This window comes from Callionymus lyra, chromosome 6 (genome assembly GCF_982586985.1).
Source record: "Callionymus lyra chromosome 6, fCalLyr1.hap1.1, whole genome shotgun sequence".
In the NCBI taxonomy this organism is placed as follows: Eukaryota; Metazoa; Chordata; class Actinopteri; order Syngnathiformes; family Callionymidae; genus Callionymus; species Callionymus lyra.
The window spans coordinates 6087757-6105630 of record NC_141823.1 but is presented as its reverse complement, the minus strand read 5'-3'; the positions used below and the strand labels follow the sequence as shown (position 1 = coordinate 6105630).

The window sequence follows — 17874 nt, the reverse complement described above, 5'->3', positions numbered from 1 at the left end:
CTTCCTCTTCTCAGGCAGTGGTGACAGAACGCTGGGTTTGTTTACGACATCAGGAACGTCCCATAACAGTCGTTTCACTAAGAGTTCTAAGTGGGACGTAAACATAATTTTTAGAAACTGCCAGAGTTTAGAGGCCAGTAGTAAAGCTGTCCTGGGCCCAGCAGACTCATCCCTAGTAATCCTTTTCTTGATTTGCTCCAATTAAATGTTGTACACCAGGGTTGATGTAGATGTTAGATAGGAAGGAGGTTGTTTTAAGAACTAAAAAAGTTCCTGAAAACTGCAACATCATTGCAGTGTGGTACGCAGAGTCCCACTTCAAATAAGCTTAGTCTTGCACTCCTCTTCTTGTTGAAAGAGATTTTGTAAGGGTTAAGTTGTTAATTTTGATGGCAGAAACCCAATAGTCTGTATTTAAACTTCATTTTATATAATACGTAGTTTTTAAGTACTCCACACATTAAGTACATTGCAATCAAACTTTTTTAAACTCCTGTATGACTTTTACATAGTTCAAACTCAAGTGTTTTAAGGATTTAATAGTTTTTTGTATGTTTTTTCCCAAAAATGTGTCTCAAGGACTAAAAAACATCAACAGTTGCTTTTAAATTGAAGACAAGCAATGGGTACCAAAAATGGCTTTGGTTCCGACACAAGCAGAAGTAGCCAGATCTAATAGCAAAGAAGAGAGAGTCAACTTTTTCTGATAACATTTTTTGCAATAAAAGTATAGTTAGAACTGTTATTATTAGTACTCTCACTCACTTACGCCTCGGAAATCGCCTGGCAAAGCTCCTAATGAACGCCAACTCTTACCGAGCCCTGAAATTGCACTGACAGAACATGACTTATACCCTTATTACCTGGGGACCTCGGTGTTTTGTGCATTACCTCCCCTCCTGTGTTATTTTAAGCTCATTCACACGCGATAATTATAACCTGGGGACCTCTGTGTTTTGTAAACTACCTCCACTCCTCTTTGATATAAGGGACTTCTGTAAAATAGTCCGTTTTACTGACATTACGACCGGATGTACAATTATAATAATAATTGCATTGGTGTCCATGTGAGATAGGGGGTCGTACTGTAATAAATAAGACCACTTGTCAAAATTTCCACAGCAGCCTCCATTCTTCTATACCAGTAGAATTGAGACACAGGTGTAAAAGGTGCGCAATTGAAAGCAAAATCACACAGTGTTTAGTGAATAACAGTCGGTAATTTGCGGCGGAATTATTACATCATAAATCAAAGACATGGTACATTTGCATAGGATTAAAACTCAGACATGATTTGAAATAATTACAAATTCCCGAGGTAATACTTTTTCCATGCGCATTGGAATTAAGACAAAGTGTATTAGTATGGAAACATGTTTTTATTATTTAGAATTTTAGAAAATATACTTTTATTTCAGTTTCTGGACTAATTTTTCTGTCAGCACATTTTATTTGATTATTATTTTTCAAGTAAGGAACTGTTTTAAAAGTACAGGTTTCGATAAAATCTTTTTGATCTTTGGGAAGTTGATCAAGGAGAGTCATCAAGGAAAAGCCAAGACACGAGCGATGCGTCGCCTCCTTCTGGTTTCCATTTTGGATTTCAGTTTGATTGATAATGTCAAGTCTTCCCCTTCAAGAGCACCAGTAAATATTCAAAAGAATCACTTTAAATCCATCACTTTTCTAACTGTGTAAACCTAGTTTGTCAATAACTGACTCACCCATTACTCACTGCTCACATCCACCGATGACCTTCATCGGTGCGTGACCAGTGAACACGTGTGAACGACCCATAGGACATCCAGCGGAATGATATCAGTGATGAGTTGGTTCAGGTCAGAGCCGTCAGCCATTAGCGCATGCGAGCGGACCCGTTGCTTATCTTTATAATGTGCGTTCACTGTCATGCTCGCGGTGCGACGGGCGACCTCGCGCATCCATCTCCGGCCCCTCAGCCACATGCGCTCTACGCCCCCATCCAATGTCAATATTTGGACAGATTTCAGGATGAGGCTAATTCATCAGCACTTACACACAATACAAGCCTCTGATACTGAGACATCAGCTTTTATCCACCCATACGAAACCATCCAGGATTCAGTTAAGAGCATGAATCAGTGTAGTTCTATAGCAGTTGTCCCCTCAGATATTAAACTACGTTCTAAAACTAAGTTTTTCTCAAATACAAATCAGATTCACGACTAGTATTGTTACTTATTGTACAACCACAAATGTTACAGTTCTCTTGAAGCACTGCCCAACACTCTGTCCTCGACCCTCACTTCCATATGACCTTTTTCTGTCAAGGACCAAGTGCAAAACCTGCTTATGTATTCAGATAATGATAACGAATGTACATATGCAACGTACATCAGCATGACCATGAATAATTCTCAATTGATTATCCAAGTACCTTGCATTCTGAAGAAGTAATGCATATAGTAACAACTAGTGATGTGTTGATGAGGCTTCATGAAGCAGCTGATGCTGTATCACGATACAGTTTAAAGACCACTAGATGTCACCCTCAGTCAAAATGATGCCAGGTTTCATTGAATTAGTAGAACAGAGTCAAAGATTATAAAGCAGAGAGTGACATCTAGTGGCCTTTAAAAATGAAGACACTGTATCATTACCAATCAATGCAGTATCATGAAGCCTCGTCGACACATCACTAGTAAAAACATCTACAAGAACCTCCTCTATCTCTAACCGGTTTCACAAACATCAACCAGGCAGAATCTTGTTTCTGATGAATTTACCCATAATGTTGAGCACTAGCCGTTGATGAAAACCGAATATTAAGACTCTGGCAGGCATCTTTGAAAATGTTCCTGGCATCCATCATACTTGAAAAATTATTTTTAAAAGACCTTAATTTGTTGACAAGGAGAAGATTGACAGCAAGACGTTGATTTCATCCAACGTTTTTTCAGACGTTCATTGTACTAAAACGGACCAATCAGCGCTTTGATTAAAGCGTCTTGTTCATGAAAAGCGCCCGTCAACACATCCCGTTGAGATTCACGGCATAAAGAAGAGTTTGTTTAGTTTCTTTGTTAGAAAGATGAAAAAGTTCACGGACAGTCTGAAGTTTGAGACTGTGGAAAATGTCTGAACATTTACATAATGCAAAGGTGGGCGAGTGTCAACGTCGAGTACTGAGCCACACAATAATCTGGTGCCAGCAGAAAAAAAAAAAGATGGTTCAGGTACAGTTTATTGACTTAATCTGAGTGTCACGGTGATTTGAACATTCAAATGTTGCCATGTGGGTGTAGTCAGAGGATATAAGTAGATTTGAGGATTTAGGGACGGTGTCTAAACTGCCTGACGGCGTGCTTCCCCCGCTGTGGTTGTGTAGCCGTGCACAGCTCGGCTTCCTCAGTAATGGGCGACAAACAGGCTGCTTTCTCTGCTGACACCACAACTTGTGACTCGGCGAGCAGACGTCGCAGGACTCTGGGTCTGAGCCATTTGTATTCTGAACGTCGCTGGGGCCAGATGGCAGGCGGAATGAGTGGGAGGCCACCATTGGAGCAGGTTCCCCCGTCTCCTCTGTTGCCTGTCCTTTTTTTCTGACACCCCGTCCCCGTCCCCCCGTCCCCACCACCTAACCCCACCTCAACCGAGGCATCCTCAAGAGATACAGAGTCATAGGCAGTGTGGCTGGGAGCGTGGAGTGTAATGATGTAGTAACTGTGTGTCTCTCACCGACAGCTGGATGCTGAGGCCAGTGATCTGCTCAAGGAGCTGCAGAATAAACTCAACACGGTGTTGGATGAACTCAGCGGCGTCTTGGGATCCAGGTGAGCAACGCCCGTGTCATTATAACGAAGCGCACGACAAACCAAGCAAGGAGTTCCCACGCACAGGCCCCCGAAAAATGAAATTCAAGGGTCAGATTTTGTGTCCGTCGAAGGGAAGCAGTAGCAAGTCACAGGAACACAATCATAAGAATCACTGATGTCGACCAGCAGACGGGAACAGAACAAAGAAGGTCTTATACGGTTCACGAGTAACGACACGTCCTTTATTCATATATAGAAGAAATCAACGTGTGTAATCAAACTCTCCTTTATTAAAGATATTTACATTAAAAAATATGCTTAAGCCCCGCCCACTTGAAATGCTCCGTTCCAGCTGAGACTAAATCTCGTACAAGCAACCACGCCCACTATGATCCAATTGGTCACAAAAACACAAGTTGCATTCAAGGACTCCCGTAAATTTCAAACGCACCCCTAAAACTCCCATTTTGTACTTTGAAAAGGATTAATAAAAAATAAGGTTTGCTGCTTAATGTACACGTTACAAAAACACCTAAAGGCAGAAGTAACTCTCACCATGTTTACATAAATATTTATTTTGTTTCACGATTAACATGTAGGTACTGAACTGATTTAGGGCTTCTAGGGGAGGACACCTGCACCAGAGTGATGTCAGAATGTTTAATATAAACGGTGATCTATTTTGGAGATTTCAGACAAGAACTTTATTAAGTAATAACTTCAAAACGGAGCAACGTCATGATGAATGAACTACTGAGTCGGGTTTTCACATTAGGTGCCCTTTAATAATAACAATTATGTATTACCGAAAAGTCCAATAGAACAGAAATGGTCACAAGCTAAGGGAGATTCCATTGTAGATAAACTTAAATGTCCATCCAAAAACTGACACTAGTGGGTCAGAACAGATCAGGAGAAACACAAACACCAATAATAAAGACAGGAAAATGGAATATAACCAGACAACCAGCAATCTACTCGATTGTTCGGCAGCTGAAATTGAAACCTGTCACTGTCAAGATGGAGAGTTTAAAACAAGTGCCAGTAAACGAAGGCAACATGCAAGTGACACCTGCAGGAAGCAGGATGTGACAATAACACGGGAAAACAAGACTTGTCCTCCAAAAAATACTATCAGTTACTATAAGTAGACATCACTTTTTTTTAGCGATAATTCTAATTATATGAATGTTCTTTACTTGCAGTTTTAAACCAGTGATAGAAGACTGCGTGAAGCAGATGAACCAGGAACTTGTCCAGATGAAGGGACCTATCAAAGGGAGCAATGCTGCCATGGATGCCGAGACCGTGCTTCGACCTCTTATGGATCTTCTGGACAAAAAGTAAGTATCGTTTTGAGACAAACTACAAACTACAAAGCATTTCTGAGTTCTTGTTTGGAAGTTGTATGTTCAGTGAAACTAGTGCTTTTGTTATAAGGTTATTTTTTTCTTGTTCTAAAATTGCCTCTGTGGAAAAACTTCAAATATAATGAAAACCTAAAGATGGGAATAAACTCTGAACTTGAAGTACAAATGAAAAAATACCTCACATGTCACATGCTGCAGCACAAATCCAACACATAGCGTACACAGCTGTTCTCCCAGGGACTTGTGGGTAAAGCGGTTTCCTTGTTGGCTTGTTATGTTTATTGTTAGGATTATAAGCCTGTATTATTTTGGTACCTTAGAGATAAGACTCTCCTTTTCATAGATATGTTCCCTTCTTGACTAGATAGCTCTGTTTTCACACCTCCTCCCGATAATCTTGGGTTGAAACCTTTGCTGCCCCTTTTTATTCTTGATACCTAAATGTATTCCCAGATGACGATACAGAATTAGAATTTGAAAAAGCATGTTGACTTTCTCTTGAATGCCTTTTACTTAAGTGATATCTAAATTCAAAGCTGCGCCTAAAGGACCAACATGTTGGAGGAATATATGGTTATTTGTATGAATTTCTACCAGCAATGATATTGAGAAAACTTTCCAGAGATTCAGAGATACATGTGTTGGAAACGAACAACATAACAACCAGAAAATATTGATAGTATACCTACTTAATTATTAGTAGAGAAATGATGTATCAAGTAACTTTCAAGACTATTTATCATAGAGTGCCTGCTTGGACAGAAGACCCAATCACAGGTGAAGCGCTAGGTTAAAATGAACCGTCTCTAATTCCAGGAGAAGTCTAGTGAATGGCTGACTACGTCTCTGGGACTTCTCAGCATAGCCAAAAAGGAAGCTAGCACTATTATAGAAGAGGTGCAGAACCAATGGCTTCCAGTCAACGTTGAGATTTAAGCATAGTGTACCGTGCTCATATCACCCGCATTCTCTCTAGGGGGCTGATCGGAAACATTAATTTCTTAAGTGTGGTACCTTTTGGAAGCCCAGTAGGCATCTTCTTAAGTTCATTAGGAGACATTTGCTGACAGGTAGTGATGGGTTAATGAGGCCTCATAATGCAGACACTCTGTCATTATATCTTCATTTGGAAAGTCCACTAGATGGCAACTCTAAGATTATGTCAGGTTTCATTAAGTTAGTAGATCAGAGTCAAAGATTCTAAAGCAGAGAGTGACCTCTGAAGACACTGTATCATTTAACAACCAATGCAGTTTCACAAGGCATCATCAACCCATGACTAGTGACTGGTAGTCATGGTCTGTTGAAGCTTCATGAAACAGTGTCAAGTTGTTTAGAGGTCAGTAGGTGGCGCCATCAGTTTAAAAATGATGTAAAGGACAAAGGAAAATATTGCTCCAAGATTCCATCTGGTGGACTGTGAAAATAATGACACTGCCATCACTAGTGGCAGGTGTGCTTTGACCGCAACGTCTCGTCACTTCTGTTATACTATAAAATAAGTATACATTTTGGTTTTTGTTATGTGATTTACATTAGTTGACTTTGATCAACAACTTTATATCGATGACAAAATAGATGTTTTATTCATCACTGGGACTCATCAAATACCTACCAGTCCGACAGTACCTCAGTGGATCATTAGGTTAGCTTATATTGTAATGGAATGAACTGCTTGGTTCACTGCTTGTCATGGCTAACACGTTTCTGACCTCAGCCACCATAAGTTATTTTGTTGTTCTATACACTTTAGAAGGACTTCAGTTGTTCACGTTGTGTTGTTACAAATGATTGTTTTGTCCTTTCACTGAGTGCTCATGTCTGCAATCAAGAGAGAGGAATCTTAGATATGTATAGGGGATTCTTGGCAGTGTGAACGGCAAACACAATAAGAAACAGGGCCGACTCGGGTTGAGATTGTTAAAGGGAAACAGATAAAAAATAAAAAAGTATGCAATATTTCAGTGTTTTTGCTATTTATTAAAAAAAATTCAATGTTAAAAATAAAAGGAGAAGAAGTATACACTTATAACTGTACTCACCTTTGGGCTCTGAATTCAAAAAGTAGGTAATGATGGGCTGGAGCCTATTCCAGTTTCTTCGGGCATTAGGTGTGGGACACCCTGGACAGCACGCCAGTCTGTCGCAGAGCACACAAAGACACAACCATTTATACACACACATACACTATATTTCCAATTCCAGTTCCAAATCAACACCTGAATGTTTTTGGACTGTGGGAGGAAACTGGAGTGCTGGGAGTAAACCCACTGGGAGAACATAAAAACTCCACATGGAAAGGTCACAAGTCGGCTCCCTCCCGACCCGGAAGCAAACCGGCAACCTTCTTTCTGTGAGGCGATCGCGCTAACTACTGTAGCTCGTGTTGCCATCATATTTCTTGAAAACTGTGTAGAATCAACCAAAGAATGAAGTCGTCCTGCATAGTGTATAAAAACATTTAGCAGCTTTGTGTGAAAATGACTAATGTTCTACGATAATCTTTTGCAGCCTTGGAATAAAAAATGTTGTGTTACCTTCTACTGTGAACGTGTTGTATATGCAAGTTTACTGATATAAGATATAAGATAATAAGATATATCGTCAGGTTCTCGCTGCTCCATGTAGCCTGTGTGAGTATGTTACAGTGTGAGTATGTTACAGTGTGAGTATGTTACAGAAAAGTTGAAATTGTGTAACAAGAGCTGCAGATTTCCCCCCTGAATGTCCTCCATCCATAAATCACAGTCACCTTAGAAGAATGGTGCAGCTCAGCTGAGGTCTGGAAATCGCTTTCAGTTGTCACTGAATCATTAATAAACATGAAGCCAAGGGGGTATTGCGAGAAAATCCTCTTAATGATACAAACACGCCAAATCCTCCCTCCTGGCTGAGGGACCCCGGATTCAACGTTAGACTGAGATTAAGGCTGAAAGACGGCGTGTTTGTTCCCCCTGAATAAAAAGAGTCCTCTTTTTTTAATCTTGTGATGGACGGTTCATTTCCTTGTGATATCACGACTCGGGAAACAGAAGCGAAAGGGCCGAGTTTGAGGCGCCGGTTTCAAGTGTTGACCTGACAATTGTTCTCGTCTCGCCCACGCCCGACAGTTTGATGCAGTTTGCCAAGATTTGCGAGAAGACGGTGCTGAAGCGAGTCCTCAAAGAGCTTTGGAAGATCGTGCTCAACACCATCGAGAGGACGATCGTGCTGCCGCCGCTCAGTGACCAGAGTGTAAGTTGGATCAGTCAGTGTTTGGTGTTGACTCCCATCACCTCACCTGTCTCACCCTCTGTCTCTTCAAACCCTTGCATGTTTGGTGCTGAATGAAAAGGACATATTGACTTGAATAACAGGCTGTTCATCAAGACAAACTAATGTATATCGTGTTACACAGTCTTGTGTGTTGTGTTACAGAATCGTTAGCCGTCATGGGCTGGTGAAGCTTCATGAAGCATTATCGTTGTTTTTGGAGCCCACTAGATGGCGGTCTCTTCACTACAATCTATTGCTTTAAACAAATATTATTTTGATACCACACATTTTTAACTAAGGTCACCCCTGCTACTCCTAAAAATTAGGAAACGTCTTCATGAAGCTTCATGAAGCATTGTCCTTATCTTTAAAGTCCACTCTCTCGACCAATTAATTTTTACATCTATTCTTTAACTAAGAATTCCACCTACTAACTTAAAAAAAATAGAACACTGATTCATGAAGTTTCATGAAGCCCATCGCTAATAATAAGATGTATCTCATGTCTGAAACTTGCGATTAAAATTTGAATTCTGAACTATGTTTGCATCAAATCACTAGTTCACACCTGGCCCCAGTAAGTTCAAAGTAGTGATGAGTTGATGAGGCTTCATGAAGCAGCTGATGCTGTATCACGATACAGTTTAAAGACCACTAGATGTCGCCCTCAGTGAAAATGATGTTTCATTGAATTAGTAGATCAGAGTCAAAGATTATAAAGCAGAGAGTGACATCTAGCAACCGATGCAGTATCATGAAGCTTCATCGACACATTACTGCTATTGATACAACTAAAAAAAGAAAAACTAACAACAATAATATTTTCTTCATCATGAAAACGAGAACCATGGATTTTCTCATTATCTCTTGCAACTATTAATTTATTGATTGTTTTTTAATCTTTTTTTTTCTCTTCATTTTTTTCCCTTCATATTAACAGCAAGGAGCTCAGATGATCTTCAACGCTGCCAAGGATTTAGGACAGCTGTCCAAACTGAAGGTGAGTTTAACCCATTCATCCTTTTACCTTCGCCACCTTGTGATCGATGTGAGTAAGACAGCCTCTAGTACGACACTGCAAAAAACTGACAAATAACACTTCTAATGGGGGGAATCTCAAAACTTAGGAAAATGGTAATTATAATTACATTTAATTATTAATATTATGAAATAATAATTACTTACTTTCCTGTCTTCCCTTTGACAAGGGAACTCTAAAGGTTCTTGATGGATTTTTAATCAATTTTTCAGGGCATGTTCATTATAACATTAGAGTGTTGGATATTAGCTTCTTGGTCTTGTGGACTAATAACAACAATGTTGTGCGAGCACTTCTTCCTGCTTCTCTTTCTCCTTCTTCTATTTGGTTGTTTCTAGAAGAACCAAACTCTACTGCCACCTGCTGGGAGATTCAGCTTGTTAAATAATAGTATTTATTTATCAGATCATAAAATAAATGCAGACGATACTGGCTGAAAATGAAAAAAAAATTGCTTTAATTCCAATGTAATGAACGTGTCCGCCATATGTTTGACACGTCATTATTATTTCTTGCTTGTACCCCCCAGGGTAGAATGAAGTCACACACTCTCTGTTTCTAGCTGTTACAAAGGAGAAGGAAAAAATGTTGGAAAATGTTTCCGAGGCGCCTGAAGCAGCAACACCAGATCCCTGAACACATAAGTAATCGCCGGTGCCGTGATTGCTGATACAACTTGAGGATGCTGAATCCCTTGAGGTGGACTCGGTTCAGGACTGAGTCATCATGTGTCTCGGTAGCCATTTATTACAGTGTTTGCTCACAGAAAATGACGATGTTTAGAGGGAAGTGTTTGGATTGACGGTAACCTCTCCCCCAGGGTTGCTGGTGATTACATGGACAAGCATCTGCACCTCAGTGACACAGCTCTGGCTCAGCAACGCAGTAGTAATATCCGAGCATGATGGATAACCTCATCTTAACTGTGCTGTGTTTTAAATGAGATCCAAAAAGAAATCCCTTGGACCGGGGGGGCCACACTCGATCACACAGTTGGCCAAAATGCCAAAATCACAGGCGGTATAGAAGAAGTATTCATTGAAGAGTATATTTGGAACAAATTTAACAAGAAATAGGGTCGAGATAAAGTGTCTTCTGAAAGTGTTTCCTTAGAGCTAAAGCATCAATTTTCCCCAAATCAGTTGATTCCCCTCGTCTAACTACACACAACGTAACATATTTCAGGTAAACCTATGAATATCTTTATTCCAAACAGATGAATAAGAATTACATTACTATAGCCATGGACATATTTTCCCAAAAACCAAAATATTAACTTACAGTACGCTTTAGCTCAAAGACAAATATTTAAACAAAGCTTTTCTACGGTTCTTTGCATTAATATCTAGGCAAAGTATTGATGATGTTTAGTAGTACATACATTTTCATGTCGATATTCATTTATTCATCTCTTTTCTTTACCGCTTAATTCTTTGTGGTGGGGTCGTGGTGGGGCTGGAGTCTAACCCTGTCTCTCAGGGCTAGATGCGGGGGACACCCTGGACAGGACACCACACCATACACACACAAACTCATATCAACGTACAATTTCCCCAAGTTCTCAATCAACCTCTGTATGTTTTTGGACACGCAACATGGGGGAGAACATACAAACTGAACACATAATGGTCACTGGTTGGTATATAATTAATACCTAATACAATTTTTTAAAACTTTGTTGGAGTTTGTTCATTTTAATGTTTTATTCCGTAAGATTTTATCGATTGACTCGTTTGAACCAGCATTATTCAACTGAGCAGCACTAATCTGACGCTCATGTTTACGATTTATGTTGATATTATGACCTTTGAGCTTCTCTAATCCTACATTTAAAACTTTATGAGGGATAGAAATGGATACATTTGGCTTAATGTCCGGTCATTAATTCAAAGCAGATAAGCATATGTTGACTCTTACTCTTTTACACTGAAATAAGATTATAAATATAAACCAATATAAAAGGAAATCATGGATTCAAATGAAAATCTGTAAATAATTTTTAATTTAAGTCAATTATAAGTTTCAAGTCATAAAAAGTTATTTCAAGATACTTTACAGAGTAAGTGATGTATCGAAAAAAGAAAAACATGTCTCAGTGAATCAACAATAAGTAAATCAAAGTGAGGCAGCGGCGAGAAATACTAATATATTGTACTTGCAAACAATTTAAATGACTTATGATTAAACTATAATAAATAAAAATAATAATTTACAGTCAATATTAGTTTTTACTGAATGAAGTAATTAATACTTGTGGGTTTTAGGTTCTTGAAAAAAAACATATTTTGTCCTTTTGTAGAACTCTAATGCTGTAGGAATAAGAAAATGTTCAATTAATGATACAAACAAACAAAAGCGTGAAAGTGTTGACACATATTGGCCTGAGACTGGCTGGACTGATCCGTCGAACACTCCGATCTAACTCAATATCTGAAAGTTATTACACACTTCCATGGGTGTGATGGTCATTCTCTGGATGTTGTCTTGAGTCTGGGGTCGTCCCGAGCGTTCTCACTGGAACCACAATGGTTCAAATCAATGCTGTGCAGTCCAGCAGCTGAACCGGACTTCATCCTTCTACGAACCTTGATTTAAGTCGCCTCACACTACGTGTGCAGAAGATCAATTCTAACTGACTTACTGGTAAATAAATCCGTGTCCTCGATGTGAACAGGACACCGATGTTTGTTTTAGACTATTTTACTACGACATCATTTTTTTTACAATCTTTTTTCTCTCATTGTGTGTCTCAGCTGGAAAATATCACTTACTCTGCAGAACCCTTGACTGCATTCAACCATCTCTATTATGAGCATCATGTGACTCGTCTCTTCTTGTCTTCGAAGTCTAGACGGATGGACAAGAATAGTCATTTCCATAAAGCACTATGTTTAAGTGATTAGTTTGGCTCAGACCTAATGGGAACCCCAAAAATTAAATGCAAAAAAATTTAAACGAAGCCACTGGGTTTCACTGTCAAATCAGCTGTTTTAATTGACAGCTCACCTATCAAATGGAATCTTCAAAGCCGACTTAATGGGTTGACCCTATGAATGCAACCCGTGGGTTACTTTTCCAACGTGTAGAGGGTTTATCCAATCATGTGGACCTTCTCAAACATAGAATCTGCGAGCGTGTAGTGTCAATAAAGTTATAAATGTACTTAATTTAACGCAATAAAATAGCAAAGTAAAAGTGAAACTGATGTTAGAAAGATTGTTTTGTTCTGTACTTAGTTGTTTAAATGAAGCTTTCTCAGAATGATACATTAATGTCACGCATCTGAGTAGCTTCATTAGAGAACAACTTTTCTCAAAACCCAATCTTCTAAGATGCAGTAAGTTCCTCATCTTGACCATGTTTTGAACTCATTACTTACACTACTAATTACACTACTATAAATTTGCACTGAAATCTGGGTGAACAAGAGGTTACGGGAGACCATCATGACGTAACAATGGTTTCACTCCTCCTCCAGCTGTAATCACGCCCCGCTTTGTTCGTACAATGAGTCCCTTGGAGGTGAAGACCTCCGGGATTTATGACACTTTGTGAAAAACCTCCACGTTTGAACAATCACAGTTTTCAATATTTCAATAAAAAGAGAATTTTGTACAAACATCAGTTTAAGACATACTTCAATCATTATTAATACATTTTAATTATTAACTTAAAACTCTGAAACATGTCCGAGATTAACTGAAGATTTCTTTATGATGTCGTCTGGTCAACTTTTTTATTAAAAAAAAGATGTTTTCTTGTCTCTTCGGAGCTAATTAATATGTTTTTGTTGCCTTTTCTTTCGTTTCTTTTTTCTTCATTTTTATTCCCTTCTTTAATTTCTTGGTTGGTGCAGTCGAGCAAATCTTTCTGATTTATTACTCACTCTAAGACTCAAGACACTCTCCTTTGGAAATATGTCAGCGGCATTTTCAGCCGGCTAAGTAATGCATTGGCAGGAGAGAAAAGTCCGGCACCGTCTCCAGAGAGCCATTGTGGAATCACTTGGAAGAGAAGTGACATCAGCTAGAGAAGGTTGGCCCCACTAGAAAAAAGTATCAAATCCCTGAGGGTGGATTAGAGTTTCGAGGTGTGTTAGACGATATGTAATTGTAATAAACGCAGTTACAAGAGGTTTCTCTCCACCTTCCTTTTTTTTATTCTTTATTTTATATAGTTGCCAGTTTTCCTTCTAGAAAACCTTGTTTTTTGTTGACAATCTGATGTGTTTTTCTGCAGGAGCACGTCACCCGGGAGGAAGCCCGAAGCCTGACACCTCGGCAGTGTGCAGCCATGGACCTTGTGCTTCCCACCATCAAGGTGAGTCACAGGTCGCACATTAAGACGGCTCACGAGGACACGGATAGGAAGCGGTGGTTCGGACTCTTTTGGAATGGACTGCAGCCATTAGGAGGAGGAAGATGTAAATGCGTGGAAGTAGATTCTTGGACGGGAGCCGTGAGAGAACGAGGCAGTTTTTCAACAGGATTGACAGGCGTGAAGTAAACTTTTAATGGTGTCGAGATGTAGATGTTGTTGCTCGTGTTGGTCAGAAGTCAGAGGAGCCCAAGTCTCCCACGCTTAACTGAGAAAATCTATTTTTCGTGGCTTATGGGAAAAGTAAATGTCTCAACTTAGGTCAGTTAATGAGTTTTCGTTGGTTATTTTATTTGTTTATTTGACCTTTTGATCCCTTTTAAAAAAAAAAAAACCTCAGCAAGGATTGAAAAGACTCTGCCTTAAATATGTAATGATATTATTTTTGGGTTATGGAGGTTTTACTCTGAAAGTCCAGGAATATTTAATATGAGTCGCTTTCTCAGTTGTAAAAGTTCCCAAAAGTCGTTTCAATAATTGAAAAAGATTTAGAGCACATTTGAGGCAAATTCAAGCCCTTTTGTTGAGTTGTTTTGGTCTTCGTCCATTAATGAGATTAGATTAGATTAGATAGACTTTATTAATCCCTCTGGAGATCACTCCCAGGAAATTGGGTTCCCAGTTCCTAGCAGACGATAGTTTCATAAAAACAAGAACAAGTTCAAAATGCAAATAAAAGAACAAAGTGCAAAGGATGACTAAGTGCAAATGTAAAGAACATAGATCCTGTCATTGTTGATACACGCACTTCTGTGACACGGTGACAGTATGTGAGGTGTTGTCGCCCAAGAATCTCTTCAATGATATCCCGACCAGGTTCCTATGGGACCCCTGACCCAAAGGGGTACCTGTAACAGGACCCCCGACCCTTCAGGACTGGTCGAGGTCCTGTTTTCACGAAAAATAAAATAATATTTTAAACACTTGAATACTGATTCAGAGCAAGTCTCACACCATTTTAAGACTTGCTTTTTCAAATTTTTGACAAGTCAAAGTCAAGTTTTCTCTGCAACCTGCAACCCCTCAGGCAATCCCCAGAACCAGGTCCATTCCCCTGATTTTTTTTCTTAAATATTTAACGATGAAAAATGGATCATGAGTCAGGGATTGTACTGTTTTCCTCCAGCTGTGTGTGCAGCCTCAGTCAAACAGAAAACAAGTAGCAGAAAGATATATATATATATATATATATATATATATATATATATATATATATATATAATATATATATAATATATATATAAGACCATGACTTGAATATCAACCATAGTTTCTTCTTCATAAAATCTCATTTCAACTAACATTTTTATCAAAATTGAGGGATCACAAGTTGTATATATTCATATTTTTGGTTGAGATTGTTGTTTCCAAGAGCTGCTGACAGTGATTTGCTATTATTTTTAAATCCTTAAAACGTACATTTCTCTTTAGATCATATCTGTGATTTGTATACAATCCTATACTTTAAAATGTATAGTACAATCGGTAAACATCCAACAGGTTGAATTCTAAAATGTTTCAAACACAATATTGGGGGGAAAATAAGCATTTTTCCTGCCCCTTTGAAATATTTTATTATACTTCATTGAACATAGTATTATATTTATACTTTATTTAACTTATTTGTTATTGATATAAACCATAGGAATTCAGCGTTTCTGACGCCATGAATGTATTTAAATATAAAGTAAACTCACATGTTTTGATACATTTCAATCTACAAATCTGAACTTCATTAATTAACATTTTAAAACCAATCAAGAAAATGTTGATTCTGGTTAATGTCGAGCTACAGTGAATCCACTGTTTGAATAGACACAGCGACAGAGTAAAGAAGATTTTCCTTCTCCTTGGATTTGTGTAAAACATCCATGAAAACGATACTTCAAATAAAGGGATCATAATTAGCTTCGACAAATCAGCCCTTTGAAGAAATAAATGAAAACATTTTAATTGCAAATTCTTCAGATAATAGAAAGCTCTGGTCAGACCTGGAGAGAAACAAGATCATAAATGTAAGAAAAACTAATCACATGCTTAATTTATAAAGGCCAAGATGATGAAACACAGGAAGATGAGAAGAATAAAAAGAAAATGTTTACCAGTTATAGATCAAGTAAATACGTTTTCAAAGCAAATCCTTGAGGTTTTCCCTTTGACTTTTTATTTCACTGAAGTCGAGGTGAGTTAACCAGACTTCAAAAGAAATGTCATAACAAAAATGTATGAATCTGTCACAACCATCAACATCGTGACGGTATTTAGTAAAAGTGTATTTTTCTTGGACTGTTTTTGAGAAATCTTGCTTCTTATTTGCTCAACTTAGTCATATTTTGAAGCCAGAGAATCTTGAAAAAAAGAGCTTATGTGCCAATAAAAAAAAAGTTTTACCTGAATAAAGTAAAAATACATATTTATCCATTTTCTGCTTTCAAAAAATAAATAATACATTTCGTCACAGGCATTTTGCTGTGACGGAAGAAATATATCTCTTTAAAGCAACTTTGAAGCAACTTTAACTTTATAATAGCACCTTTGAAATTATAATTCTGACTTTTAAGTGATACTTTTACTTGTTTAGACTTTAAAATGACTTTATAATGGCACTTTTGAAATTATAATTCTGACTTTAAAGTGATACTTTTACTTGTTTAGACTAAATGACTTTATAATGGCAGCTTTGACTTTAAAATACTTAAAGGTTCCAGTTTAAAATCTCACAATTCTGACTTTTAGGTCAGTATTCCTACTACAAAAAGGTCTCGCTGAGAGGACTAGAGTTAGTTTATGATTGAGGAGTACCAGGAGATTCCATTTTGTCTATGACATCACATCCTGAAGTTACGATTTATTTGTAAAGCTCATTAATCGTCAATAATGCCACACATGAAAGAAAACACTTTAAAAAAAACTTTTGTTTGAGTTGTTTGTGTGTCTGTGTGTGCAGGTGTGTTTGTGTTTCAAAACAAAAATGTTTAAGAATTGAATTTATACATAATTATAGATTTAAAAAAAATCCTATATCGTATCATTTTTTAAATTATTTCAATACTTACTTCCTTCGCTGCTATCTAGAAAGATGATGGAGATGACAAGAGGCGAAGAAGAGAGTGTAGGTAGGGTGGAAAAGCTATAGACAACTGTTAAAGTCCGACGCTCTTTAAACTAGTGATGGGCTGATGAAGCTTCATGAAAGAGTGTCATGTTGTCTAGAGGTCAGTAGGTGGCGCCATCGGTTTAGAAATGATGTGAACAGTTCAAAACGAGGTGAAAAAGTGCAGAGACGCCATCTAGTGGCTGAAAGGTCAGATTTCATCTGATTTCAATAATTAAACAGTACAAGGTTGATGAATGATTTATTCAATAACATTAATCTTTCCAAGTTGGATGCGAGAACGTTGTATAATTACCCAGAAAGCCTCAGTCACTGCTGCCAATCACTCGCCCGCTCAATTATGATTTCCGCTTCCTTTCCAAAATGACTTATTTCCACACAAAAACGCAACACAAATTCTTTACAAATGACTTTTCGGAATGAATAAAAGATGACCCCGGCAGTAATGGCATTATTCATTCAAAAGCTTTCGCCTCCTGACGTGTTATTTCTTTATCTCTTGGCAGCAATATTTCCATGCTGGTGGAAACGGCCTGAAGAAAACCTTCCTGGAGAAGAGTCCTGACATGAAGTCCCTCAAATACGCTCTCAGCCTTTACACTCAACCTACAGATGCCTTGATCAAGAAATATATATGCACGCAAACCTCTCAAGGTAGGTCGGCTTTTGTTGGTCATGGCGGCAAAGTTGTAGTCTTTATGTAAGGAGGAGCAAGGACGTATGTTGTGTCTTCAATTACGCACTTCTCTAAGTGCACTTCATCACAGTACACTGTAATACAGTGCACGTACTTGTGCAGTGCTCAAATTTCAACAGTGTAGTACTGTCTCAAATCAAATACTGCTGCTACACACTAACAGGAAATGACTCGACAACTTCTTTTTCTACTACTTTTTAAAACTGATTGAAACCAGTCGTTGAAAC

The 17874-nt window shown here is 38.2% G+C and overlaps 1 protein-coding gene across 2 annotated transcripts in view; it reads left to right on the top strand.

Moving 5' to 3' along the window:
- unc13c (unc-13 homolog C (C. elegans)) overlaps positions 1–17874 on the top strand; it is a 196708-nt gene that overhangs the window by 163482 nt on the left and 15352 nt on the right. For both annotated transcript variants that reach the window (XM_087793270.1, XM_087793269.1), the window contains exons 25-30: positions 3724–3812; positions 5000–5137; positions 8275–8398; positions 9360–9419; positions 13698–13778; positions 17457–17604. In XM_087793270.1, the coding sequence (XP_087649396.1) occupies positions 3724–3812; positions 5000–5137; positions 8275–8398; positions 9360–9419; positions 13698–13778; positions 17457–17604 (640 nt within the window). The remainder of the gene's footprint in view (positions 1–3723; positions 3813–4999; positions 5138–8274; positions 8399–9359; positions 9420–13697; positions 13779–17456; positions 17605–17874) is intronic.